This window comes from Anas platyrhynchos, chromosome 20 (assembly GCF_047663525.1).
Source record: "Anas platyrhynchos isolate ZD024472 breed Pekin duck chromosome 20, IASCAAS_PekinDuck_T2T, whole genome shotgun sequence".
In the NCBI taxonomy this organism is placed as follows: domain Eukaryota; kingdom Metazoa; phylum Chordata; class Aves; order Anseriformes; family Anatidae; genus Anas; species Anas platyrhynchos.
Window position 1 is genome coordinate 5,238,581 of NC_092606.1, and position 25,479 is coordinate 5,264,059.

A 25,479-nucleotide genomic window follows, 5' to 3' on the forward strand; every position below is an offset into this window, starting at 1 on the left:
GCCGTCGGGGGGCACCGAGCGGGGAAGCATCCCCGGGAGAGAACCGGGGAGGGGAGAGCTGGGGGGGGGCCCGGTGAGCACCGCCCGCTCGGGGCGGTCCCGGTCTCCCCCCCCGCTTCTCCCGGGAGGGGATAAAAAGCGGGGTTGGCGGTGGCGCTGGGGGGGAGCCGGGCAGGATGAGCGCGGCCCCGGGCACCTCCCGCGCCCCCCAGGCGCTGCTCCGCTTCCCCGACGGGGCGGGCGGACCGGGAGGGGGAAAAGCAGCGGCGGCGGCGGCGGCGGGGGGGGAAAACCGGTCCCCGGGACCCCCAGGGGGGCCACGGAAGCGGCGGCGAACCACGTTCAGCCGGGGGCAGCTGTGGGAGCTGGAGCGAGCCTTCGCCGCCGTGCCCTACCCGGACATCGCCACCCGGGAGCGCCTGGCTGAGCTCACGCAGCTGCCCGAGGCCAAGATCCAGGTGAGCGGGGCCGGGATCCCCCCAGCCCCATCCCCGGGACCCCACTCCTCACCCTACAGGCCGTCCCCAAGCTCCCTCCGTCCCTCCCGGTGTCTCTTTACCTCCCCCCAGGTCTGGTTCCAGAACCGCCGTGCCCGCAGGATCCGCAGCGCCAAACCGGAGCCGCCACCGTCACCGCCCGGGGAGCGGGACCTGCCCGCGGTGCCCCCCGACGGCACCATCCCCGTCGTCCCCGTCCCTGTCCCTGCGTTGCCAGCACCCCACAGCCCCGCTCGGGGCCTCCCCACCTCGCTGGGCTCCATCTCCGACCTCATCTACAGCGCGGCCATCACCAACCTGGGCGAGCCGTAGCCACAGCGGGGTTTTCGGCCCCAATTTGATGAGGGTGCGGAATTACCGCCGGGCCCCGCGCTCCCTGCGGTGCCATCCAATACCCTAAATGCCAGGGAGGCCGTGGCGGGGCCGGCTCCCTTTAATCCCGCCTAATCTTTGGGAGAAATACCTTAATCTGAGGCAGGATCCGCGGATGATTGCGGCGTGGCCGCCCCTAATCCGCGGGCACGCTCGCAGGTGCCGGTGGATTTCCCCGTATCGGATATTACAGCGTGCTGCCACAGGGGCTTAGCTGCCATCGAGCACTAATCGCCGTGTCCCACCCCGGCGTTCTGCCCGCCCGCCAGGTGTTTGCATCCCCCCGGGGTCCGGCTGTGCCCCCTCCTCGCCACGAGGACCTGGTGGGTTCCATGAGCAGGGTTTTTCGCCCTCAGAGGGGGATCTGGGCAATTTTTGGCACCCCCAGGTGCCGGAGAGGCGATGTGGCAGCCCCCAATGTGATTCTTTTCCCGTGTGAGGGCTCGGTACGAGCTCCACGGAGGGGCTGCCTGTTTGCTGAGTGTTTGGGGTCAAGGCCAAGCTGGGTGCTGACCCCACAGGACCCGATCTACGTGGAGGGGGAAAGTGCCCGTCACCAAATGTAGGCAGGGGCAGGTCAAAAGTGAGTAACGAGTGAGTAACGCACTCCTTAAAGTGTGTAGGGGACCAGGTGGGAGCAGGGAGGACAGGCAGAGCGAGGGTACCGCGTCCTGCAGGAGGGAGCATGATGTGGGGTGCAGAGGAAGAGGGGAGCTTCGTGGCAGCGCTGGCTCTGAGGTGCCGACTCAGCGCCGCACGGTCGCAAACACGAGGTTATTTATTTCCAGAACGAAAGCACAGCAGCTTCACAGAGCTGGACCAGCACCAGCTCACGCTCCTCTCCGTGCTGGGGTGGTAAAAGTTCACAGCCGGTCCCTCTTCTGCTCTGCGGCTGTGGGATTTTTTAATCCCCCATTCATCTCAGGAACGGTCAGGTCCACCAGCTGCCAACGCAGAGAGAATCCTGCCCCAAACCAACGCCTCCTGGGGCGGGCCAAAGCCTCCAGCACAGCGCGAGCACCGCAGCTCGGGGGGTTGCACGTGGTTACAGCTTCCCCAGGTCCCCTTCGAGGGTCCGCACCATGACGTAGAGCTCCGCCAGGCCGACCACCGAGGCCACAATTACCGCCGAGAGGACGCGCTGAGGACACAAAACGAGAGCAGTGACCACGTGTGAGCACTGAAGCTGCTGCTGGGTGCTGGGGAGCACCTGCTGCTCCTGCCTGAGGGGCTCACTCACCGCCGCGGTCTCCGCGAAGACGTACTGGCTGCCCAGGTAGGTGCAGGCGAACGCGGCCACCACGGTGACGATGTAGTTGAAGACGGTGATGACCACGGCTTTTACGGAGCGAACTGGGGAGGAGGGAAAAGAGGATTGCTTTTAGGTAAGGCTGGGGGCACGCTGCAAAGCTGCTGAGTGAATCTGCCTGTGACGGCCTCCACTGGGCTGCAGGAAGGCTCGAGAACTCACCTTGCCTCCCAAAGTCAGCCAACGTCCCACCTCGGTTCATGTCCTAAAGGAAGGGATTAAAACAACTCGTGTTCTGTTGTGTTTTCATGTTAACTGCAGAATAAAAGCAATACCGATACCCTGTCCTGTCCCCAAAGCCCAACTGCAAGTTTGGGAAGCTCCCGTGGGGTCCTTCACAGAGATTTCTGGATTTATTGCTTCTGGTCTGATTCGGTGACAATAAGAAGGGGTAATTTTAACTCAAAGCATTTGTTGGAGTTTGTGTTCTCCTACATGGAGTCTGCGGGTTTGTCTGAGAGACCCTAGAGGGTCTCACCTTGTCATCCATGTTCAGTTTTTACTCGGGCACGAATGACCTCACTTTAAAACTCCAGTAAATATAGAACAGTTGGGAGAATGGCAGCACAAATGCTCACAGTAAAAAATTGACCTAAGATGCTCGGTCTCTCACATCAAAACCTGACATCTTTCAGCACGGTGAGCTGCTCCAAGAAGTCAGCATCTTCTATTCCACTCTACCCATAACCCCGCCCTGCCTCTTTGGCCTCAGCACCACATCTAGTGTCCCCAAGTATTCACAGCACACGCTCCTCAGGTCCCTGCCCCCCTCCCCTCTGCACTGCATTCACTCTATAAAGAAAAATAATTTGGCTGTCAGATTGCTTTCAGCCATGATTTTGAGGATGAATCACAATGGGGCAGTCAGCAATGCACAGACACAGATGGCAGCATCACGGGCTTGGAAAGCTAAGCAACTTCTGTTCTCCACACCAGTACCAGCCTGAAGATGAAGGTGGCTAACGCTGCTGTGACAGGGCAGGGTGGTTTTTTGCCTTTAGGACATTTGGATTTCCTTTCTCCTGGCTGAACCGTCTGCGTGCAGGCCCCTCACCTGGCCGGTGACGTTGCGGGTCATCCGCCGGTACTCCTCGTTGGCCAGCTTGGCCTTGATCCTCTCCAGCCGCGCCACCAGCTCGGGGTTCTGGGGGCAGAGCACAGCTCCCGTCAGGGCTGTGGGGCCGGGGGGCTCCCGGCCTGACCCCGGCCCCGGCCCTCACCTACCCGCGGCTGCACCGGCACCTCGGGCACGGCGATCTCGCTGCCTTCCAGGAGCTGGTAAAGAAACAGCGGCGAGTCTGCGAGGGGGGAAACATCGAGATTAACGGCTTTTAACGGCTTTTAACGGACACCAACGGCGGCGCGGCCCGGCCGAGCAGGCCCCACACAGCCCACCTGCCTCCCTTAGCCCGCTGTGCAGCCTCCTCAGCAAGCTGAACGGCACCAGGCCACCCTCAGAGCCCACAGCGTCCCGCAGCTCCTCCCGCAGCTCGGCGGGGAGCCCGGCCAGCTCCTCTCCTTCCACCGCTCCCCTCAGGCGCGGCCCGGCCCTGACGGCGGCCGCCATCTTGCGGCGCCCTCCTCCCCTCACCTAGGCGACGAGGGGAAGGGCGGAACCATAGAGACGGGCGGGCTAGAGCGTCGCCTCGGCGGGCAGAGGAGGAACGGGAAGAGGGGAGGGGGCGCGCGGTGCATTGTGGGCCGGCGGCGGGATGTCGGGCGGCGCGGCTCGGCGGTACGTGGCGGCCGCGCTGGGCCGGTGCCGGGCCCGGGGGCTGCCGCTGTGGGAGCCGCTGAGGGAACGGCTCCCGGGCCGCGGGGTGACGCCTTTAGGAACGGGGGGAGCCGCTGCCGCCGCCGCGGCGGCTGTCGTCTTGCCGCTGTTGCCGCCGCTGCCGCCGCGGAGGCATCTGTCGTCGCGGTGAGGCGCTGAGGGGGGGAGGTGGGGGGGGGGTGAAGGGGGTGAGGGGTGAGGGGGGGGAGAAGGGTGAGGGGGGTGTGAGGGGGTTTAGGGGGTGCTGAGGGGGCTGTGAGGGGGGTTTGGTGGGTGCTGAGGGTGTTTAGGGGGTGCTGAGGGGGATTTAAGGGGTGCTGAGGGGGTTGTGGGGATGCTGAGGGGGGTGAGGGAATGTTGAGGGGACTGTGAGGGGGTTTTGGGGGTGCTGAGGAGGGTTTTTGGGGTGCTGGGGGGTTTAGGGGATTTTGAGGGGGCTGTGAGGGGGGTTAGGAGGTGCTGAGGGGGCTGTGAGGGGGTTTTGGGGGGTGCTGAGGGGGTTTGGGGGGGCTGAGGGGGCTGTGAGGGGTGTAGGGGGCGCTGAGGGGGTTTTCGGGGTGCTGAGGGGGTTTTGAGAGTGCTGAGGGGGATGAGGGAGCGTTGAGGGGGCTGTGAGGAGGTTTGGGGTGTGCTGAGGGGGTTTTCAGGGTGCTGAAGGGGGTTTAGGGGGTGCTGAGGGGTCTGTGAGGGGCTTAGGGATTGCTGGGGGGGGTTAAGGGGTGCTGAAAGGGTGCTGAGGGGTTTAGGGGGTGTTGGGGGTGCTGAGGGGGCTGTGAGGGGGTTTTGGGGGTGCTGAAGAGGGGTTTAAGGGGTGCTCAGGGGTCTGTGATGGGTTGACGGGGTGCTGAGGAGGCTGTGAGGAGGGTTTTTGGGGTGATGGGGGGTTTAGGGGGTGTTGAGGGGGCTGTGAGGAGGGTTTTCAGGGTGCTGAGGGGGTTTAGGGGGGCGTTGAGGAGGCTGTGAGGGGGTTTAGGGGGTGGTGGTGGGGGTTGGGGAGCACTGAGAGGGATGAGGGGGCATTTGGGGGGTGCTGAGATGGGTTTAGAAGGTGCTGAGGGGGATTAGGGGATGTTGAGGGGGCTGTGAGGGGGGTTGGGGGGCGCTGAGAGGGATGAGAGGGTGCTGAGGGGGCTGTGAGGGCATTTGGGGGGTGCTGAGGGGGGTTTAGAAGGTGCTGAGGGGGCTGTGAGGGGGTTTTGGGGGTGCTGAGGGGGGTTTGGGACGCTGGGAAAGGTGGGAAAGGAGGTGTTTGCGTGGGGGTGAGGTGGGAAAGGAGGGATTTTGGGGGGTTTGGGTGGGGGCAAGGTGGGAGAGGGAGGCCTGGGGGGCTGAGGTGGGAAAGGTGGGGTGGGAACTGGCAGCGTCTGGGGGGGGACGAGGTGGGAAAAGGGGAATCTAGGAGGGTCTGGGGGGGGCAAGTGAGAAAGGTGGGATCTGGGGTGTCTGGTGAGGTAGGAAAGGAGGATTGGGGGGGTGCTGGGGGTGGAGGGCTGGGGAGCAGGGCTCCGGCAGGGGTGCACGATGCCCTGTGGGAGGCTCAGGGCTGGGGCTCAGCTCTGTGTGCGCAGTGCTGGGGACAAGCCGCCTCTCTGCTCCTAGGAACCGTCCCGAGGGCAAAGTGCTGGAGACAGTGGGGGTGTTCGAGGCACCGAAGCAGCATGGCAAATACGAGACGGGCCAGGTGAGTGCTCCTGGGGCGCGGCGCTGACCCCCTGGGCTCTTTCCACAGCCCTCGGGTGGCTGCGGGACCTGCTGGTGGAAGGCCAGAGGTTTCACACATTGGCGTGCCTTGTCCCTGCTGGGTCTGCAGTTTGTCAGTCATCTGACAACGGCGAGCCGATAAGAATCTGCAACCTGACAGAGCTGCTCGTGCAGAGAGATTTGCTCTGCGGGTTTTATTTAAGCATTTTCTCCCCTTAGCAGCAAAAGAACCAATTGCTGAATCCGAGACACAGCAGCTGAACTTGGCATTGGTGCGTGTACGACTCGCAGATCTGTTTGTGTTCCTGGGCAGTCCCTTGTGTCCTGCTCGCCCTTCTGCACGTGGGATGTTCCAGTGCTTTGTTACTGGTGGAGCCGTTCAGTTTTATGGGACAGAGGGGACGTGGATTTGTTCTCTCGTCCCAAACTGTTCTTGTTCCCTCTCTGTTTTTGCTGTGCTGGTTATACCTGCGTTCCCATCTAGCACATTCAGTCTTGTTCTAAGTGTTTCTCGTTAACTGAGGTAGCTTTTTCCTTAGATATTTTCAGAAAAGGGGCTTTTGGGCTCGTGCTTCCTGTTGTATCTAAGCTGACTGAAGCCAGCTGTGTATTCAAACACAATTATTTGTTCCTTTCAGCTCTTTCTTCACAGCGTGTTTGGCTATCGAGGAATAGTTCTGTTTCCCTGGCAAGCCAGGCTCTATGATCGAGATGTTGCTTCTCCTGTCACAGAAAAGTAAGGCTTCTTTCACGTTTATATGCTATTGTGCTGCTACATTTACATTTCCTAGCAAGTTTCCTGCTTCTTGAGGGGCAGCGGTGTGGTTCTGTTTTGTGTGAAGATGAACTGGAAGAGGGGTGCTCAAATAAGAGACATTGCATTGGTTTTCTGCTAGAGACTGGATGGAAGTATGAAGGAAGAGTGTGTGCATGAGAGAGAAAGGGGAGAAAATATCCTGCCTTCTTTTTAATAAAGCAAAACTTAGTTTTGCTTTGCTTAGTGTAACTTGCTCCTGTGTTAAAATTACAGGCTGCTTCCTTTATAGGTTGCCAGTGAGTTGGATTTGTCAGCAGCCTTCCCCCCACTGTCCACTTTCAACCCCCCTAGGCCAAGTTCATCCTTCTGTTGATTGAGTCACCATTCACTTCTCTGCTCTCTTCAATTTGTTTTCCCCTGAGTCGTTTTGGAGGCGTGCCAGTGAGTGTTCGGACTTGGAAGGGGGTGAGAAGTGAGCAGATAGAGAGTAAGAGGGCAGTAGGAGAGTAAGAGCCCAGCCAGGAGGCTGGGCTGAGCAGAGAGAACTTCTGAGTTGTCTGAAAAGAGAGAAGTGCTTGGGAAAAACACCGCTGGTTGTCATCTCAGCTCACCTAGTGTTGTACGAGTGGCTGATGTGAGTTTAATTTGGGTGGAATTGAGCAATTACAGCCTGTGAAATGCATTTTAAGAAGTTGTTGGCTATGAACGTGCTTGGTCCTGTTAACAAAGGCTTGCTGCTGTCTTGAAGTGAGCTCCCTCCCGTTCCGAGTCCCAGCTGAAGCAGGGGTTAGTGTGTTTGTGTTCGCGCTCAGTGCTCTGCTTTTCTCTTCAGGAGTGAGAACGCGGCAGGCCATGGTTCCAAAGAGGTCAAGGGCAAAACGCATACCTACTACCAGGTGCTAATAGATGCCCGGGATTGTCCACATATAGTAAGTAATGAATGTCACCTTGCTGTTGAAACTCAGATCATCTCTGATGTGAAGGCTTTTCTGTCAGTGGCTGTAGCTCTAAGTGGTTGTGATGGCTACCTTGGGTCTTTGTCTTGGGGTTGTTTGGACCTTGTAGGACAGATTTGTTTTTCAAGACGTAATTTCCCTGAGAAAACTATTCTGGAATGTCATGTGACTGTTTTCTGGATAATGTTTACCCTTTCCAACCTCACTTCCTTGTCCTGTTGGCATTCCTTTTCTGGTGCGTGGAAGTAATTATAAATGTGGGTTGCAGCACTGAAAATGCTCTCCACCTGTTTTAGAGAAGAATTAGTCCAGAGGAACTTAAAAGTGGGCATGTTCTGAGGTGAATTGGTTACATAAACCAAATGTTATGTGCTGTACAAAGAACGATAGTAAACTGAAGCACAAGTGCAAACTGACATGCAGCAGTCTGTTCTGAAAGACTTAAACGTCTCTTTTCTCAGTCTCAGAGATCACAGACAGAAGCAGTGACGTTCCTGGCAAATCATGATGACAGCAGAGCCCTCTATGCCATACCAGGTGGGTAAGGGGTGCCTCTAAACTCTGGAGACGTGGGTTGTCATGAGGTGAGCTCAAAACAGTCTTGAAAGTTTACTCCTACCAGTGAAGCAGCAGAGCACTTAGGGCATTCCTGTATTAGACCTGTCTGTGCTTTAGGGCCCTGCTAGAAAAAACAGAATTACTAAAATATGTGAAGCCATTTTGGGGAGATATCAGTTGGGCAGACTCTGATCAGACAAAGGCATGACTACGCTGAGCTAGGGAGACACAAATCCCATACGCACACCCTGGTGTATACGAGCTCTTCTGCTTTATTTATTACCAGGACCACTACCTACCTTTCTCATCGTGTGCATTTCGTGCCCAGAGTCCTTCTGGGAATCATCCCAGAATCCATCCTATGCAGAAATCTCCCAGGAGAACACTGCTGAGTTTATTACTGGCCCATTTCCTCCCTTCTTGCTTGCAATCATGGTATCAACATTGATTTCTGCTACCAAGTCTTTTCATTAACTTCTCACTAGTGTGATCTGTTTCTCTGCTGGGGCCTTTGAGCTGCTCTTTGCTGGAAGCTCAACTGCTTCTGGGGTTTCTTTTCCAGGTTTAGACTACGTAAGCCATGAAGATATCCTTCCCTACAGCTCTACCGATCAAGTGCCCATCCAGCACGAGCTCTTTGAGAGGTTTCTCATGTACGACCAAACAAAAGGTAACTTCTGTCCTCTGAGGTAAATCCCCAGAGCCAGCCAGATGCTTGGGGTGTCTGTGACAATTATCAAGAGGCCATTATCTTGGATACAGCGTGAAAATCGTGGTCTGGTTTGGATTTTGTTACAGTAAAGCCTCCTTTAAGTAATCGTTTGTAACTCTGCAGGCAGTTGCTTGGGGATGTGGCTGCAACATGCTTATGAACTCCAATCTTTCCCTCCCCACAGTTCCACCTTTTGTAGCAAGGGATACGCTGTGTGCGTGGCAGGAGAAGAACCACCCCTGGCTGGAGCTCTCCGATGTGCACCGAGAAACCACAGAGAACATCCGAGTCACGGTCATCCCTTTCTATATGGGCATGCGGGTAGGTGTGTGCTGCATCTGGCTGCATTAGTGCTGTGAGCTGGTTCACTTGCATGTTTTTCTGAGGGCAGTTCACTCACTGAAGGTACCTTCTGCTCACTGGCGAAATCACTTTTTAATCCCAGTTGTAATTTTGTTGTCATTATGTCCAGCAGAGGTATGAGTATGAAAATATTTGTCATCACTGTTCTGGAGAATAACTCCTGCAGATTGGCTTTCTCCTGTTATTTGTAGGATGGGGAATACCCTGGGCTTCTCTGCAGAACACTGTTAGCAAGATATTTAGGAAAACTTGTAAACTGTCTCTTTACTGCCTCAGTTGCAGCTGGGCATGTGCGTAAGGTGGCACCAAGGCCATCTGCCCAGATAACAAGCCTGTTATCCTGCCAGTGGTGAGGTCGGCAGGTGCTGACCCGCTTCCCGGCTCTGATGCAGGTTGCAGGGTTTGGCTACAGACTGGATTTAGCTGGTAACCACGCACACTTCATAGCATCTTCACGTGGGACTCCCAAAATAATAAGGCTCTAATAGACTTCTGAGCAGGAGGGCTGGGAATTACAGCAGCAGTTTGAGTTCTGAGCACAGCTGCTGTGACGGGCGAATGTTCTGGCGTGGAGCTGCAGCTTCTGTGGAGCCCGAGTGATGTTTGTCCTAACCTTGTTGGGGAAAACAGGTGCCTGAAAGCAAGGAAACGGAGGAAACGGGTGGTTCTAGAGCTGTAGAAAGTGCATAATTAAGATGGAGATCAACCCTCCCTAGTCATGAGATCCCTGCCAACCTCCCAGCTCGTGATTACATGTCTCGAGCAGAGCCAGTGCCAGGCGGTAACTGCTGGGCTGCTTCGGGGAGCAGCTGTCCCTGCGCTCATGTGAGTTGTCTGCGTCAGGCTGGCGTGGAGCGAGAGCCCCTGTGCTTGTGCTGTGCTGACAGCTGAAGAGGTTTTGGCGCTGAGCGTTGAAGGGCAGCTGCTAAAGTCTTTTGTTTCTCTTGACAGGAAGCCCAGAATTCCCATGTCTACTGGGTAAGTGCCTTTTGTTTTGCGAAGCAGCTAAAGGGAAGGAGTTTATTTGCTGTGGCATCACTGCCGTGTGATAAGCTCTGAGGGAGAGTAGCCCTTGCCTGGCAACTGTTTCCCAGTATCGGCTGTGGGTTATCAACTGTTTGCAGCTGATGCTCGTTGTTAATAACAATTTCTCTTCCATCCAGTGGCGCTACTGTATTCGCTTGGAGAACCTTGACAGCGAAGTGGTACAGCTCCGAGAACGGCACTGGAGGATATTTAGCTTGTCTGGCACCTTAGAAACAGTCCGAGGCCGCGGTGTTGTGGGAAGGGTAGGTATTGTGCAGCAGCGGGCAAACGAAATATGTGGAATAGAAAATAGGCAGTGGGGAAAAAAAAAAAAAGTAAGGTTTTTATTTGGTGTTAGTTAGTGTGAATTGAAACCTCACAGTGAGTGTTAAAGAATGCTCGTAACTGGTGCCAAATGTCATAATGAAGATTGTGATTCTCTTTTTCTTCTCGTTGTGTACATCTGTTGATGCCTGTCTGTGGAGGAATCCAAAGATCCGTTGCTGATGTAGAGTGGTCTCTTCTTGTCTCCTCAGGAGCCAGTTTTATCCAAAGAACAGCCAGCATTTCAGTACAGCAGTCACGTCTCCCTGCAGGCATCCAGTGGTCACATGTGGTAAGAAGCACTTATTACTGCGGTAGTGGTTTAGATGTAGGACCCCACAGCGCTCAGCTGGGATGCAGAGTTTGCAGTCTGGAGTTGTGGCTTCAAGGTGGGTGGAAACGGACTGGCCGGGACGCATTTGGTAATTAAAAGGGGTCTTTGTACAAGCAGCTTCTTGGTAGCACTGATCCTAGCTCGTGGTAAGGAGAGCTCTTGAGGCTCTGTACCAAGAGAGGCTCCGGGTGAACTTCTCCTCCTCCTCTGGTCTGTGCTGGGCTGGACTGAAAAGACATGAAGCAATTCTCCATCACCTGCTGCTGCACTCAGTTTCTGCCCTTTTCAGTGCTTGCTGCAAGGGACGAGGCTTCACGCTGGTGTTTCCCTAGGCAGCAGAGGTGTGTGCACAAGGATTCCTGCTCTTTGGAGGGGACTGCCCTTTTGCTGGGCTTTGGTTTTTGTCCCTGAGTGAAGCTGTGCAGTTCTGTGTCCACAAAGAATTAGCTTGTAGGGTCACTCCAGCCAAGGCCTTCAGTTTAATTTGCACCCAAGTCCCCTCCTGTCTCAGTGCGGGCAGGAAGGGGCTCAGCCCGAGGTGTTTTTCTGCTGTGCTGTGGGGTTAAAGCAATTTCCTCTTGTTTTACATTTCAACTGGGTTAGCGCATTCAGTGTTGTCTCTGAAGAAGAAACGTGCAGCCACCTCTCGCCTGCTGTGTGACAGGTCTCTCTGGTCTCAGCAAATCTGTTTCAGATGTTAAGCTGCCTTTGAGTTGGGGAAAAATGTGAGAGCAGCTTTTTGTCTACCAGATACAGCCGTGTTTGACACGTTCTGCACTGTGAGTGGCCTGAATGTATGTCCTGGGGAACAGAAATAGACGTAGTGTTTGCATTTTTTGCCCCCCTTTCTCTGCATACGCCCTGAAGGGAAGGAGATAAAGGCTCTGAAGCTCAGAACTGCTCAGCTTGAAGTTGTTTTCTGTTGTGTGCTTTCTGTGACGTGAGACCCGTTACTCTCTGCGGCACAGCGCTCTGCGTTTCAGGGCAGTGGGACTGCTTCCAGGGACATGGCAAATCCCTCGTGCGTTCAGGGACAGCCAGACTCGGTTCTTCAGTGCCCTTTTCTGAAATGCAAAGCAGGAGCTGCTGCAAATTGCATCTGTAATGAGATTTGGTGTTATCACAGACGACTGGTGGGGCTTCTGCCAGGGAACACGCATCCGAATTCACTTGTAATCGGTTTGTAAAAATAGCTCTGGTGGTTCTGCCTCCTGTGGGACGGGTGTGAGGTAAACACTGCTGCAGATGCTTGGAGTGCGCTCACCTCCTGGAGGATCCAATCGTGACATCTTTATTCAGGAAAAGTGGATTAGAGATGTGATGTAAACTGCCCGGGAGCCTTCCAATAAATGAGTCATCTTGGCAGAGATGTGCTCGCTGCCGAGCCGACCTTGCAAACGCAGCCCCAGAGCCCCTCTGCAGGATACAGACGAGCTTGTTTCTTACCTCCTAGCTGCTGACGACTGGGCTGAGTGTTCCCTGCCCTCAGCGTGATCTCTGCCCTTATTTTGCAGGGGCACTTTCCGATTTGAGAGGCCCGACGGCTCCCACTTCGATGTCCGAATCCCACCCTTTTCTCTGGAAAGCAACAAAGACGAGAAGACCCCCCCGTCCGGCCTTCACTGGTAGAGCAGCGGGAGCGCCGGGACCCACCGAGAACTGTGTGTGTTGTAGCCCTTTGCCTCCCCCTCGTGCCGCAGCCAGGAACACGGAGCTTTTAAACATTTTAAACCATTTTCGTTTTAACCGTTGTCTAACGGGGGAGGCTGTTTGTTTTCTTTTTTTTTTTTTTTTTTGGAACTTTAGTACTGGCTCTCTCAGGCTGCTTGTAACCATAAGCTGTGTTACCGTTAACCCTTCCCTTCGTGGCAGCCGCTGGGGTTGGAGCTGGGGGCCGTCGAGCTGTGCTGCTGCAGAAGATTTCCCCTCAGCGAGCCTGGAACCTCTCCACTGTGTTGTGAATTCTCTGCCATGTGAGGTTTCTCCTAATAAACTGGCCCTTCCAGTTGCAACCAGTCTTCCTTTATAATCCGAGGCCCTGGGCTTTGCCTCCTGGCTCCCTCCTCGCCCAGCTGTAAAGAGGAATTGGCCCAGCCAGAAGGCAGCAGCGAGGATGTGTTTGGGGAGCTCAGCTTCCCTCGCGAGGTGCAGCCTTCCTGCAATGCAGCTGCTTTCTGGGATCAAGCCAGCGTGTGGCAGAGCAGCGTGTAAGCCGCGCTCCCCCTTGCTCAGCCTGCCTGGGCTCTGTGCTAGAGCAATGCAAAGCTCGTTTTGTGCTCGTTTTGGGCGCAGAGGGGGAGAGGTGTGTTGTGAGCAGTCTGCCGGGTGCCTTCGTGTGCAGCTGCGGTAGTGCAGGGGAGCTAAGGGCGTGTGGGCAAGCAGCCCCCTGCCCCAGGAGGGCTTGCTGAGCTCTAGGAATACAAAACGTGGCTGTTTTCTTGAGAGTTTGTGCTTTGCCAGGAATTGATTGTTTTAACCTGAAGTAGCCGCCCGCAGTGAGGTAGCGCCTGGCTGCTGCTCTTGCTCACTCAGCTCAGCGGGGTGTGATTTTGGGTCCTGTGTGCCGCGGGCCCTGCACAGGTCAGTTAAATGCCTGTAAGCTTACCGTGCGGGGATCTGTGGGGGTTTTACTTCTACGTGTGTAGGGCCACCGTGCAAATCAGCAGCTCCAAGGGCTGGGAGCCTTCCCGACTGCTGCTGCCTGTCTCAGGCGGGGGCTCTGCAGGGGGCAGAGGCTTTTTGGTGGCTTTGTGATGGGAAGCCTAGGCAGAAAGATTCTCAAACTGCTCCTTTCTCTAGGCTTGCTTAAATAGCGAGGGATAAATCACTTACGGGACTGTTTTTCCTGATTTTCTTGAGTCCTGTCCTCTTTGCTTTTGGCTCTGGAGGCAGTGTGGGGCTGTCACAGCTGGTGGGCAAGGAGGGGGAGAGCCTGGATGCTGTTCTACAGCCAGCAGCCACCTGTATAAGGAGAATTAATTACTACTGCTTAAATAATGCTTGTTTTTCACCCGTCTTTTCCATTCTGTGACTTTTTTTCCCTGTCAGGCAGGGCGTTGCTCTGCACTACAGCCTCCCTGCCTGCCCCTGGGGGTGCCGACCTCATCCTCCTGGGCAATCACACCGCTGCTGTCAATGCTTAACCTTATTTTTCGGGAAACCCTGACCCTATTTCTCGGGAAACACTATTTGTCAGGAATCGAGTGTCAGGAATTGATTAGAATGGATTGTCAGGCATTTATTAATGAAAATCCGTTGTCAAGAATCGCTTGAAAAACAAAAAGGCGGCGGGGCACGGGGATCTGTACGGACACCACCAATAAACTGCTGAAGGAGCGCTTCGCTCTCCTGCTTCTTATTTATTTCCCCGCGGAGCCGCCCCCTCTTCTCCACCGTCCCTCGGCGCCGCCATTTTGTGCCCTCCTCCTCCTTATCCCCCCTCCCTCTGACGTCACGGCCGCCGCCGCCGGAAGTGACGTTGGGCGGGCGGCGGAAGTGGCGGGCGGTGAGGCGGCAGCATGGCGGGCGCGCACCGGGCCGGGCCGCTGAAGCAGCAGAACAAGGCCCACAAGGGCGGCAAGCGGCGGGGGGCCGCGGGTGAGCGGGGAGGGCCCCGGGAAGGCTCCGGGAGTGCCCCGGGAGGGTCCCGAGTTGCTTCAGACGCTTCCTGACCGGTTTTTGTTCTTCCCCCCCCCTCCCCTCAGGCAGAGTCCCCGTGAAGGTGCAGAGCCGCCGGCAGCGCCGCGAGCTGGGCAGGGCGGACCGGAGGCACCAGGCCCTGCAGCTCCGCCGGCAGCGCAAGGAGGCGGTGAGGGGCTGGGGGGGGGGGTTGGGGGGGCTGGGGGAGGGTCACAGCCGTGGTGCTGCGGCTGGATGGGGTTTGGCAGCGGAAAGTTTCCCGAATCTTGCGTGTTTGTGCAGGGTTTGAGGAGTTTTCTGGTGTAAAAGCTCACAGGTAGCTGATAGGGCTGCAGGGAGTGGCCTCGAGTTTGGTGTTTGGGCTGGAGAAGAGGAGGCTCAGGGGAGGCCTCGTTGCTCTCTGCAGCTCCCTGAAGGGAAGGGGTGGGGAGCTGGGGTCGGCCTCTGCTCACAGGTAACCAGTGATAGGACCGGAGGGAATGGCCTCAAGTTGTGCCAGGGGAGGTTCAGGTTGGGAATGAGGAGACATTGCTGCTCAGGAAGAGCAGTCAGGCACTGGGACGGGTTGCCCAGGGAGGTGGTGGCATCACTGTCCCTGGGGGCGTTCAAGGAATGGGTAGGTGTGGTGCTTGGGGACGTGGTTTAGTGGGTGGCAGTGGTGGTAGGGGGGTGGTTGGACCAGATGATCCTGAAGGGCTTTTCCAACCTTAATAATTCTGTAGTTCTGCTGCTTGGGGTCTCTGGGGCTACTGAGGCATTACAGGGCTGAGCAAAGCTTCCTGGCGCTGGGGTTCACACTCTTGGAGCTCTGCCTGCAGGTGCTGGCGGAGAAGCGGAATTTGGGCAGCAGGGATGGGCCCCCGCACCTGGTGGTTGTGGTGCCGCTGCACGGCAGGGCTGCAGCACACGACGCCCTCCGCCTGCTGCAGAGCCAGGACTCGGCCATTCTGCGCGTGGACGAGGGGAAGGCTGGGGGCTTCGCCCTCCTCTGCCCCCAGCTCAAGCAGCGCTGGCGGTTTGTGACAGCGCAGACAGGTGAGGAAACGCTGCTGGTCTGGGAAGTTTTGGCTCCAAACTCGTGGCAGCCCCACTAACGGAGGTGTTTTGTGCACAGGGGATCTGCACGCTGCCTTAGACCTAGCCAAAGTCGCCGACTCCCTCCTGTTCATCTTGGATCCTGCGGAAGGCTGGGACAGCGCAGGGGAGTACTGCCTCTCCTGCCTCTTCGCACAGGGGCTCCCCAGCTATGGTAAGAAAGACACATCAGGGGCTTCTTGTGGGCTACAGATCTAAGGGGGTACTCGATGGGGGCTTAATGTTGTAATAAACAAAAATTTCATACATTAATAGGTGACCACAGGTCTTCAGCATCTCTGTTTCTGCGTATAGGTCAGGTAAACGCCACTGTTGTGCTGCCTCTGTGTGTTATCATCCTAACTGGGCAGTGCTAGAGATAAAAAGGAGTCCTTGGTGTCTGTAGGTGCCTGGTGGTTGTTCAGGCACGTAGAGCAAAAGGATTCAGATGCGTTCTTGCTAAGTTCAGCGCCTCAATCCCTATCTCTATGATCTCTTTTAAAATTTTATATCCGAAGACAAGTTTTATGTTCTGTTTTCTCTTTTGAAGGGGTGAGACTGCTTCTGTAGCTTGTAGTGTCCATCTCGTTTGGTTGTTTGGGTTGCAGATAGCCAAGGCTGTGTTAATGCCTGGTGAAAGGGGTGTAAAAACCTAATGGTGACCTCTGCCCTGTGCCATAGCTCTTGCAGTGCCGGGGGGCACTGACTTGCCACCGAAGAAGCGGATCGACGCCAAGAAGAAACTTTCCAAAATCATCGAGAAGCGCTTTCCAGAGGCCAAGCTCTTCTCCCTGAACACGGAGCAGGAATCCTCGCTGCTGCTCAGGCACCTCGCCACGCAGAAGCAGCGGCACCTCGCCTTTCGGGACAGGCGGGCTCACCTCCTTGCCTACGCTGCCGAATTCCTGCCCAGCCCAGAGAGCGACCGGGTCGGGACCTTGAAGGTCTCCGGTTTTGTCCGGGGACAGCCCCTGGACGTGAACAGCCTGGTGCACATTGTGGGGCACGGGGACTTCCAGATGAGCCAGGTGGACGCACCCCCCGACCCCCTCTCTTTGAACCCCCGGGTGGTGAAGGGACGAAAGAAGACGCAGGACATGGATGTGCAGGTGAGTGGGAGCTCAGGGCTTTGCTGGGCCCCTTGAAACACGACGTTTTGAAACTTTCCTCCAGAAAAAGACAATTTGGGGTGTGTGGTCGAGGGCAGGGGGAACAGGGAGCTGTGCGAAGAGAGGGTAGGTGCAGCTCTGCACACAGCATGTGATTACTGTTAGGTTACAACATAACCAAGGGAGTTCCTGCTGTTACTTGTCCGGGCAGGGATATTTTCTGGCAGGGAGAGTTGTGGGAGGAGTTAGGCCTTTGTTTCAGACCGAGGGCTGGCTTCAGTTGCACCTCTTCCCAGCTGGGGACTCTGCTTTTGGCCTTCAGGAGGACTGTGTGAACGGCACTGAAGAGATGGAGGAGGATGTAAAGCTCCTGATGAAGGCAGACGCGAGCAAGCAGGAGTCCTTGCAGTCAGAAGTGGTTCCTGACCCCATGGAAGGGGAGCAGACGTGGCCAACTGAAGAAGAACTGCAGGAAGCAGAGGGTGAGTAGCAGCAGGATTTCCCTGCTTTTCCCTTGTCTCTGTTTAAGGGGTTGGTAGAATCAGTGGGGTGGCTGTGGAGGAGCCAGGGTTACATCGTCCCTGCCTTGTCGAGGCTCTGACAGATCCTGTGCAGGGAAATGGTGGCTCGGGAGGTGGTCGTGGCCGTTGTGGTGTGAGGCAGGGGGGGAATTCTTCCTGTGCTGACCGCTGCTGGGAATCCCACAGCTTCTCAGCGGGCAGACAGGGTGGTGAAGGTCCCCAGGGGCACGTCCAAGTACCAGGCTGCCTGGATCGTGGAGGACAAGGAGGGCAGCGATGAAGATGGTGACGTGGATGATGACATGGATGACGATATGATGGAAGAGGCAGCTTCCCAGGTACTTCTCTGAGCTGATCTGGGTGCCGTGGGATATCCTAGCACGGTCCTGTCCTTCCAGCTTTCTCCAGGAAAGGGCCCAGCACTGAGCTAGGACTTGCCTGGCTTTCCATCCTTAAACCTCTCACACGTATCCTGTTGCTTCTTTGGGCCGTTTGCTACCAAAATGAGGGACTGTGTTGTAGCCATGGCTCACGCTGCCCAAATACAGAGTTTTTGGGGCTGTGCAGACACCACCAGAGTTTGTGCGCTCACGGGCTCTGCGCTGTCCTGTGTCAGGAGGGGGAGAGCAGCGCGGAGGAAGAGGAACACTCAGAGGAGGAGTGCGAGACCATGACCGTGTCCGAGTGCGTGCGGGATGACCAGTACGATGAGAAGGTGGAGGAAGATGAGCAGATGCTGGAGAAATTCAAGCAGGAGAGAATGGACGAGATGTTCCCGGATGAGGTGGACACGCCGCGTGATGTGCCCGCCAGAGTGCGGTGAGGAGCTGTGCGGGGAGAGGGGCTGGAAGGGGCCTGGCTGTGAGGGTGGGACAGGAAGCCTGTGATGTCTCAGCCACGATGTCTGAACCTGGCTGAAGGAACTTGTGAACATGAACCTTTAGGCTCTGAGGCTTCCAGGGGAGATGCTACTGGGGCAGCGTGCAGCTCCCCGAGGCAGAGAGAGCCTGGCCTGAGCTGGGAGAGGGAGCATGGCAGAGCTCTAACGCGAGGGCAGGTTGCAGTGTGCATCTCAGCAGCTGCTTGGGTTGGTGAAGCCTCTTGGCTTCTCTTTTCAGCAAGCACTGAGTGCACGAGGAGCTCAGGGATTTCTCATCTTCTGCAGCGATGTGACCGCCTTCTGTGTGGGTGGCTTCCTGACTCAGCTGCTGTGCTTACCTCTCCCTGCTCTAAGATCTTTTCTGTGAAAACAGCTAACGTTTGCTTTGCTCCCTTTGCCCTTTCTGGAAGTGTGAGTCCCTGTGGATTTGTGAAGTGTTTTCTTTCCTGTTGTCTGTCCCTTAGGTTCCAGAAGTACAGAGGGCTCAAGAGCTTCAGGACTTCTCCGTGGGACCCCAAAGAAAACCTCCCACGGGACTACGCGAGGATTTTCCAGTTCCAGGACTTCTTCCGCACCAGGAAGCACCTCTTCCGGCAGATAGAGAAAGAGGAGGCCGAAGGAGCTTTGGTAACTCCCTTTCCTCTCACATTTCCATCTCTTCCCCTGCCACGTTCCCTTGCCCCTAGTGGGAGAGGTTTGGCAGGGAAGTGGCCGCATGGATGGTTCAGTCAGGCAGCTCTTAGCCTGATGCCACAAATACAGCTGGTGCTGCTCTCCTGGCTTCCCTCCCTAACCCCGTGGTTCTCCAGACCCCGTTTCTATTGAAAGAAGTGCTCACAGCTCATCCTCTCTCGGCAGGTCGGCTGGTATGTCACACTTCACATCTCCAACGTCCCTGTCGGGGTGATGGAGAGCTTCAGGGAAGGGAAGCCGCTCGTCCTCTTCGCCCTGCTTCCTCACGAGCAAAAGGTGACCAAATGCAGCTGATTCTGGGAACCCTTTGTCAAGGGAATTTGTCACTGCTGCAGTTTTTGTTGCCGTCTGCTCTGGCTTTGGTTGTTTGCCCACGCTGCTCCCAGCCTCTCACGCTGCTGCCTCTCCCGCAGATGTCTGTGCTGAATTTCCTGGTGCGGCGCCATCCGACCAGCAGCGAGCCGGTGAAAGCCAAGGAGGAGCTCATCTTCCACTGCGGCTTCAGGCGCTTCCGAGCATCCCCCCTGTTCTCCCAGCACACCTCAGGTTTGTGAGGGATCGCTGCGGGGGGAGAGAGAGCGGCTGGGCTGGGGTTCCCAGAGCAGGAAGCCCGTGATGTCTTAGCCACGATGTCTGAACCTGGCTGAAGGAACTTCTGACGACTCACACCTAGGCGCTGAGGCTTCCAGGGGGGACACTTCCAGTGGGGGGGAGTTGCCGTGTGATTTTCTGGTCCTGGCAAGCTGGTGGCAGGCTGTGTGCAGCCAGCTGGGAGTTCAGAGCATCCTTTTCATTCCAATACTCTGCACCAGCAGAGAAGCACTGCACGTGGCCTGTTTTTGCTGCCAGGGAAGAGCTTGACGGGGTTTCCCAGCACTCTGAGAACTGCCGTTGGGCTCAATGTGATAATTGTTGTTCTGTCCTAGCTGATAAGCACAAGCTGGAGCGTTTCCTGCGTCCGGATGCTGCCCTGGTGGTGACCGTGTATGCTCCCATCACTTTCCCTCCTGCCTCAGTGCTGCTTTTTAAACAGAGGAGTAACGGTGAGTTGGACACAAATGTTAGCAGGCTTTGTGTATCCTACTTCTGAATGCGTGCATTCAGAAAGCACGGCTCGGAAAAGACTTGGCCTTTGTGCTGTTTGAGCAGATTAACACGGAAGGAGATGAGTTATCACAGCCACTTTGTTCCTGCTTTGGGGTTGCTCTGGGCCTGGAACGATTTGGGGAAGGGTTTGTGGTGGTAAGGGAGGTGATGGAGGCACGGCTGGTAATGACTGCGCCCTGCAGGAATGCAAGACCTCATCGCCACGGGGTCCCTGCTGGCCGTGGACCCCGACAGGATCATCATCAAGCGGCTGGTGCTCAGCGGCCACCCTTTCAAGATCTTCACCAAGACGGCGGTTGTGCGCTACATGTTCTTTAACAGAGGTACGGCCTGGCTCTGGGCTGTGGGAGCAGCACTCGGAGCGGCCGTGGTTGGGTAACAAAGCCCCTTCCTCACCTCCTTCCCTGCTTTGATCTCCAGAGGACGTGATGTGGTTTAAACCGGTGGAGCTGAGGACAAAATGGGGTCGTCGGGGACACATCAAGGAGCCGTTAGGTAGGTCGGGTTCTGCATTTCCTCCCTCACGATGGGCAGCAGAGAGCTAACGGCCTCCTCTCGCTGCCTAGGTACCCACGGGCACATGAAGTGCCACTTCGACGGCCAGCTGAAGTCGCAGGACACCGTGCTGCTCAACCTCTACAAGCGGGTGTTCCCCAAATGGACTTACGATCCCTATGTCCCGGAGCCCGTGCCCTGGGCGAGGAGCGAGAGCGCGCCGCCTCTGCAGGAGGTGGAAATGGAATGAGCCTGCAGGCAGCGTGGCCAACACAGACAGTGCCTTAGCCTCTCCGACGTGTCCTCGGCCTGTGTGCGTGGGGACAGCGCTGATGTCCTGGCCCTGTTGGTGCTGGGCTCGGTGCTGGGGCAGCTGTCTCAACAGCCGGTGCTCAGGTAGCAGCTGCAGCTATTTATTTTAATGAACGCTGTTTTTAAAAAATCTCTGAAGTCCCTGTGTCTTGATGGAGGCTGGCTCTGGAGGCTGTGAACCCTCAGGGGCTACTCCCTGTCCTTGCCCTGCCCCGACAATGGGTGAGGGGATTTTGCTTTGTCGAAGGAGTTTGCCACGACCCAGCTGCTACTTCGCCTTTCCCCGTGTCCTCAACAACTTCCAGCAAAGTGCAGCCCCCTCGAGGCCTTTGCCCGAGCTGCAGGGCTACGCTGGGGGAGAAAAAAGCAGTGCTTCGCTTCCCAGTCCCTAGGAATGACCCTTAGCTTTGTAACGAAGCGATTTGGGGCTGCAGCGACCACCACCCGCTTCCTTAACCCTTCAGAGAAGCTGTCAGCCCTTTGGGGCTGTCCATCTGTTTTCAGGAGCATATAAACCCCACTGTATGAACTCGGAGTGGGGCTCTCGCTGCTAGAGCCCCCGCTCTGTGCTCATTTCCCTTCCCAGGAGAGCTCAGCTCCATGTTTCCCCCACACAGCACAAAACAAATGCCCTGGGGGACTGCCTGGAACTGCTCCGAGAGCCCGCAGTGAGGCCTCCCCCACCTGCTGTTGGCTCAGCAGCTTCGTCCTTCCCCCCCCAGCCTCGTGGCTGGAGAGCAGCAGCTGGCCCCCAGCATCCAGAACGTGCTGCTCTGGGGCTGCGGAGGGCACTGGGTGTTCTTCTGCCTCCGCAGCACATCAGAGAGGGGGAGCAGGGCTTCTGCCAGCCCTTTCCAGCTGGAGATTGGAGCTGTTTGCTCAGCTGCTGCTGGCAGCAGGGTTTGTACTGCCCTGGGACAGGGCAGGGGGGAGAAGGACGGGGCAGGGCATGGCTGGAGGCAGCTCCCTGCTGGGAGAGGGGAGCCAGGGAGTGCTCACCTCCATTTCTTCCTCCAAAATGAACAGGACATCATCAGTCATCATCATCATCCTCTCCTCCAGCACCTTTTGGGGCAGCAGGGCCCCCTGCCCTACAGGAGCAGCTCTGCCTTGAAGGCAGGAGCAGGGATCCACCCCGAGCTCTTCAACCTGCCTACCCACCTGCCTTACTTTATCATCAGGCTGTTCGCAGTGTGCAGGAACCCTTGTGAAGGGGGAAACCAAATTCATGCTGCAGAAAGCCCTGAGCAGGGGGGGAGCCCCACTGTGTCTGTGGGAGATCCCCTATGGCTTCAGGAGCGAGCCTCAGAACCGTGCAAGACCATAGAGCCACCAGAACCCCTAGTAGGACCACCACAACCCCAAATAGGGCCACTAAAACCCCGAACAGGCCCCCCAGAACCCCCAATAGGGCCACTGGGACCTCCAATAGGGCCACCAGCCCCCCTAATAGACCCGCAGGGGCTCCGTTCCGCGTTCTCTGCTACCCTTTTTGTCCCCTCCCGGCCGCCGTCCCTCCCCCCCCCTCCCGCCCCGTCTCCGCGGCGGGCCGGGCGCGAGGGAAGATGGCGGAGGGCCTGGAGCGGGTCCGCGTCTCGGCCGCCGAGCTGCGGGACATGGTGGCCGCCCAGGCCCGCGCCGCCGCCGCCGGGAGGGCAGGTGAGGGGCCGGGGGAAGGCTTCAAGGAGCGAGATTCGAGGTTTGGGGCGAGGGATCCGAGATCGTCGCGTCCCAAAGGCGCCGGGGGTGGGCGGGGAGCGGGGGCCGCGTCCTCGCCGCCGGTCGCTGTGGTGAGAGAACGCGGGGGGCGGGGGCGCGGCCCGGAGGCTGCTTGGGCCCCTGTCCCTCTGTCCGTCCGTCCCTCTGTCCCTGTGTCCGTCTGTCCGGCTTCGTAGCTGCCCGGTAAGAGGCAGCCGGGGGTGAGCGGGGTGCCTGAGGGCAGGGAGCTGCCCCCGGAGGCGGCTGGGGGCTGGGGGCTGTCAGCCCCAGGGCTGGGAGCTCTCTCCCGGTTCCTCGCATCGCAGCCGGCCGCTGGGTTGGGTCGGCTTCGCTCTCGGCACGCTGCTTCTTTGGGGTGAAGCTCGTTGTGGGGTGTGTGGGGCTGGGCAGCTCCGCCCGGCCTCGTTTTCTGATTCCCTGTGAGCTCCCCCCCAAAAACTTCAGGTCTGGTCTCTGGGATCAGCCACCAGCACCAGGCTCGCTGCTTTCGCTTCGTATTTACGTATTTGTCATTATTTTCTTCTGGTGCGTGGTTGGAGTAACTCTTATCTCGCCATCTCTTCCTAGAAAACATGAAGGAGGTGAAGGAGCCGAGGCACCGCAAAGACAACAGGCGCCCGGACCTGGAGATTTACAAGCCCGGCCTCTCCCGGCTGAGAGGCAAGCTCGTGTCACCAAAGCACGAGGCCGCCGGGAAGGAGAGGAGTGGGGCTGAGGAGAGCAGGGAGGAGAGCGCTGCTGAGACGGGCCCTGCAGCAGGAGGGGCTCCTCCGGTCGCAGAGAACTTCGGCAAAAGCAGCAGCCCCAAGCAGAACGGCCCTTTGCAGGGGAACGAAGAGACGGAGGCTAAAAGCGGGCGGCAGAGCCAGGAGAGCTCGTGCAAACAGCTCGCTGCGGATGAGTGGTGCCCCAAAACCACGCGGAGAGCCAAGAAGCCAGACCAGCAGATCTACCAGCCCGGCAAGCGCCTGCATTCGGTTGCCAAAGACCCAGCCCCGCGCTCGGCTGCCGAGGAGGTCGCCTGCAAGATGGAGCAGCTGAGGGTGGAGGGAGACGAAGAGGCAGAGAAAGGGATTGGAAAGGATGCCAGAAAAACCAAAGCAGGCAAAGAGGACAGAGAGGGAAGCCAGGCCGGGGAAGGAGGGAAAGCCTCGAGGGGAGAAAAAGGAAGGCGGACGGAGCGAGGCGACAGGCTGAGGAGAGCAAACGAGGAGGTGGCGCTGGGGAAGCCGGGCTCCACCAAGCGCTACTCCCGCTCGGACAAGCGGCGCAGCCGATATCGAGCCTGCAGCACCAGCTCGGCCGGCAGCAACAACAGCGTGGACGGAGCCCCGCTCCTGGACGGGGTGGAGAGGCGGCAGGAGCGTGCCAGGGAGAGGGCACGTCCTCGGAAGCAGCTCTCCGCGTCCTCCACGGACTCCTTGGACGAGGACAGGATCGACGAGGCAGGAGCGTACGTCCCCGGCAGGCTCGGGGACAAGAAGAAGCGTTTGGAGCAGAGTCGGGCTTCTCGGAGCGAGAGCGAGTGGAGCAGCAACGGCCGGGAGGCGAAGGGCTCCTTCCGAGTCACGTTTGACAGCAGGACCATGAGCAGGGACGTCAGCCTGGCAGAGGCGGATAAAAAAAAGCCCCTGAAGGCGTTTTGCAATGACTCAGAAGCTTCAGAGGCCAGGAGCCAGAGCAGAGAGCCCCAGGGGAGGGGCCGCGGGATCCTGTTCCTGCCTGCCAACACCGACCTCTCCGCCAGCACCTCAGGCTCCCCCGAACCCGGCCACCCCGGGCCCCGCCTGCTGCTTGCCGGCCCCAAAAGCTCGCGGAGCCGGGGCCGCGGCGGCACCGCTCGCAGGCTGTGGGACCCCAACAACCCCGAGCAAAAACCTGCCCTGAAGAGCCAGAGCTCTCAGCTCCACTTCCTAGACACGGACGACGAAGTGAGCCCCCCAGCCTCTGCCTGGGGGGATGCCCGGCAGGCCCAATCCTCCTACTACAAGTTCCAAAACTCCGACAACCCCTACTACTACCCCCGGGCCGCCGGGCAAGGCGCTCAGTATCCCTACGCCGGGTACTCCCTGCAGTATCCCGTGGGGCCGAGCAATGGGGTGTACCCGGGAGCCTATTACCCGGGCTACCCGGGCCAGGGGGGGCAGTACGCCTGCGGCCCGCTGCCCCCGGCCCCTCTGAGCGCCGAGGTGGAGCAGCAGATGCGCAGCATGCAGCAGCAGGAGCTCAGCAAGCTCCTGCGCGAGGCTGGGAACCAGGAGCAGCAGCTCAGCAACCTGCTCTCCAGAGACCGCATCAGCCCCGAGGGGCTGGAGAAGATGGCCCAGCTGAGGTTAGTGGCAGGGGCGGTTCTGCTGCCAGCACGGGGGCTCCCGGAGGGCCTGGGAGAAGGAGATTTTGGTGTCTGGGAGGCTGGGGCAGGAGCTCGCAGGCTTCTGAGGTGCTGGGGCTGTTCGTCATGTGCTGGTGGCGTTTGATAGCAGAAGGAAAGCGTGGGTGAAGATCTTGTTTGCCCGGGCTGGGAGCTAACCATGTGGCTCCTCGTGGTTACGGAACGCCGTGTGTGTGTTGTAGGGAAACAGGAGCAGGGCAAGCACCCCCTGCGGCTCTTGGGTTCTTCTGCTCTTGCTGGAGCTGCTCTCTCTTGGTTCCAGTGCTTTGGGTGCTTGCTGGTGTACTTCTTTCTCACCTGCCCTCAGTTATCAGCTGATTTGCATCGTGGGCTTCAGCTCAGCGACTGTTTGTGCTCTCAGAGAGCTGCCTCACTGCCCGCGTGGCAGTGGCAGCACCTCCCAAACTCTGGGAGCTCTGGGGCTCCTCAGGGACTTATTTTCGGAGCCAGCTGGCAGCACACCCAGCAGGTGAGCTCATTTCAGAGCCTGTGGCAGTGCTGCTGTGGCCAGCGCTCCTGCCCTGCCCCGGGAGCAAGGTACAGGTGGCCTCATCCCCGTCCTTTCAGTGCATCTCCCAGGGTGTGCTGTCAGCCTGCCCGTGGAGCTGCCTTGGCTCTTGGCTTCAGGGGTTTCTTGGCCCTGGAGCTTATTTAGGACAGGAGGGAACGGCCTCAAGTTGAGCCAGGGGAGGTTCGGGTTGGGAATTGGGAAAAACTTCTCAGAAAGAGCAGTCAGGCACTGGGACGGGCTGCCCAGGGAGGTGGGGGAGTCACCACCCTGGGGGTGTTGGAGGAAAGTTTGGATCCGTTTCACCGGGAGCTCCCCCAGATATGGTGGAGCTGCTTCTAGCCTGT

The 25,479-nt window shown here is 57.8% G+C and overlaps 5 protein-coding genes and 2 non-coding genes across 13 annotated transcripts in view; 6 read left to right on the forward strand and 1 right to left on the reverse strand.

Annotated features, from left to right (window-relative positions):
* Nucleotides 1-39: 39 nt before the first annotated feature.
* SEBOX (SEBOX homeobox) lies at nucleotides 40-2,454 on the forward strand. 2 transcript variants are annotated; one of them, XM_027472000.3, is made up of 3 exons: nucleotides 40-458; nucleotides 570-843; nucleotides 1,029-2,454. In XM_027472000.3, exons 1-2 carry the CDS (start codon nucleotides 177-179, stop codon nucleotides 807-809), a joined length of 522 nt encoding a protein of 173 aa, XP_027327801.2. In that variant the 5' UTR covers nucleotides 40-176; the 3' UTR covers nucleotides 810-843; nucleotides 1,029-2,454. The 2 variants fall into 2 exon arrangements, with proteins under 2 accessions (XP_027327801.2, XP_071882097.1); XM_072025996.1 differs by having other exon boundaries at nucleotides 570-2,454.
* VMA12 (vacuolar ATPase assembly factor VMA12) lies at nucleotides 1,625-3,796 on the reverse strand. Its single transcript, XM_005025022.6, has 6 exons — nucleotides 3,574-3,796; nucleotides 3,403-3,476; nucleotides 3,233-3,322; nucleotides 2,341-2,383; nucleotides 2,110-2,222; nucleotides 1,625-2,010 (listed from the first exon to the last, which is right to left on the reverse strand). Exons 1-6 carry the CDS (start codon nucleotides 3,743-3,745, stop codon nucleotides 1,915-1,917), a joined length of 588 nt encoding a protein of 195 aa, XP_005025079.3. The 5' UTR covers nucleotides 3,746-3,796; the 3' UTR covers nucleotides 1,625-1,914.
* A 56-nt stretch (nucleotides 3,797-3,852) lies between these two features.
* On the forward strand, nucleotides 3,853-12,695 carry POLDIP2 (DNA polymerase delta interacting protein 2). Its single transcript, XM_038165715.2, has 11 exons — nucleotides 3,853-4,099; nucleotides 5,552-5,633; nucleotides 6,292-6,389; nucleotides 7,243-7,339; nucleotides 7,828-7,903; nucleotides 8,487-8,594; nucleotides 8,821-8,957; nucleotides 9,951-9,977; nucleotides 10,163-10,288; nucleotides 10,562-10,641; nucleotides 12,198-12,695. The coding sequence occupies exons 1-11, from the start codon at nucleotides 3,891-3,893 to the stop codon at nucleotides 12,310-12,312; spliced, it is 1,155 nt and encodes a 384-aa protein (XP_038021643.1). The 5' UTR covers nucleotides 3,853-3,890; the 3' UTR covers nucleotides 12,313-12,695.
* A 1,428-nt stretch (nucleotides 12,696-14,123) lies between these two features.
* TSR1 (TSR1 ribosome maturation factor) lies at nucleotides 14,124-20,649 on the forward strand. The gene is made up of 15 exons (XM_027471996.3): nucleotides 14,124-14,280; nucleotides 14,388-14,491; nucleotides 15,141-15,357; nucleotides 15,437-15,571; nucleotides 16,078-16,505; nucleotides 16,828-16,987; nucleotides 17,213-17,364; nucleotides 17,643-17,845; nucleotides 18,371-18,533; nucleotides 18,765-18,875; nucleotides 19,013-19,145; nucleotides 19,526-19,642; nucleotides 19,889-20,029; nucleotides 20,127-20,201; nucleotides 20,273-20,649. Exons 1-15 carry the CDS (start codon nucleotides 14,202-14,204, stop codon nucleotides 20,449-20,451), a joined length of 2,397 nt encoding a protein of 798 aa, XP_027327797.3. The 5' UTR covers nucleotides 14,124-14,201; the 3' UTR covers nucleotides 20,452-20,649.
* Nucleotides 17,899-17,990, forward strand: LOC113845702 (small nucleolar RNA SNORD91 family). Its single transcript, XR_003501433.2, has one exon. It is a non-coding gene; the product is annotated as a small nucleolar RNA SNORD91 family (small nucleolar RNA).
* Nucleotides 19,201-19,292, forward strand: LOC113845704 (small nucleolar RNA SNORD91 family). The gene has a single exon (XR_003501435.2). It is a non-coding gene; the product is annotated as a small nucleolar RNA SNORD91 family (small nucleolar RNA).
* A 1,389-nt stretch (nucleotides 20,650-22,038) lies between the features above and the next one.
* The window catches only part of SMG6 (SMG6 nonsense mediated mRNA decay factor), a 110,687-nt gene continuing 107,246 nt past the window's right edge, over nucleotides 22,039-25,479 (forward strand). For 5 of the 6 annotated variants that reach the window (XM_072025997.1, XM_038165710.2, XM_072025999.1 and 2 more), the window contains exons 1-2: nucleotides 22,039-22,172; nucleotides 22,800-24,564. In XM_072025997.1, the coding sequence (XP_071882098.1) occupies nucleotides 22,079-22,172; nucleotides 22,800-24,564 (1,859 nt within the window). In that variant the 5' untranslated portion in view covers nucleotides 22,039-22,078. Of the gene's footprint in view, nucleotides 22,173-22,296; nucleotides 22,416-22,799; nucleotides 24,565-25,479 lie in introns of those variants that run through there. The other variant, XM_072025998.1, reaches the window with a different exon arrangement.

Excerpts from the sequence above, each read along its gene's own strand:
- TSR1 (XM_027471996.3), top strand. The coding sequence starts at position 14,202 with ATGGCGGGCGCGCACCGGGCCGGGCCGCTGAAGCAGCAGAACAAGGCC. Across the intron at positions 14,492-15,140 it reads GCCGGCAGCGCAAGGAGGCG|GTGCTGGCGGAGAAGCGGAA; the intron begins GTGAGGGGCTGG and ends CTCTGCCTGCAG. Across the intron at positions 20,030-20,126 it reads CTACATGTTCTTTAACAGAG|AGGACGTGATGTGGTTTAAA; the intron begins GTACGGCCTGGC and ends TTTGATCTCCAG.
- POLDIP2 (XM_038165715.2), top strand. The coding sequence starts at position 3,891 with ATGTCGGGCGGCGCGGCTCGGCGGTACGTGGCGGCCGCGCTGGGCCGG. Across the intron at positions 7,904-8,486 it reads AGCCCTCTATGCCATACCAG|GTTTAGACTACGTAAGCCAT; the intron begins GTGGGTAAGGGG and ends TTTCTTTTCCAG. Across the intron at positions 9,978-10,162 it reads AGAATTCCCATGTCTACTGG|TGGCGCTACTGTATTCGCTT; the intron begins GTAAGTGCCTTT and ends TCTTCCATCCAG.
- VMA12 (XM_005025022.6), bottom strand. The coding sequence starts at position 3,745 with ATGGCGGCCGCCGTCAGGGCCGGGCCGCGCCTGAGGGGAGCGGTGGAA. Across the intron at positions 3,323-3,402 it reads AGGTGCCGGTGCAGCCGCGG|AACCCCGAGCTGGTGGCGCG; the intron begins GTAGGTGAGGGC and ends CTCTGCCCCCAG. Across the intron at positions 2,384-3,232 it reads CCCGCAACGTCACCGGCCAG|GACATGAACCGAGGTGGGAC; the intron begins GTGAGGGGCCTG and ends CCCTTCCTTTAG.
- SEBOX (XM_072025996.1), top strand. The coding sequence starts at position 177 with ATGAGCGCGGCCCCGGGCACCTCCCGCGCCCCCCAGGCGCTGCTCCGC. Across the intron at positions 459-569 it reads TGCCCGAGGCCAAGATCCAG|GTCTGGTTCCAGAACCGCCG; the intron begins GTGAGCGGGGCC and ends ACCTCCCCCCAG.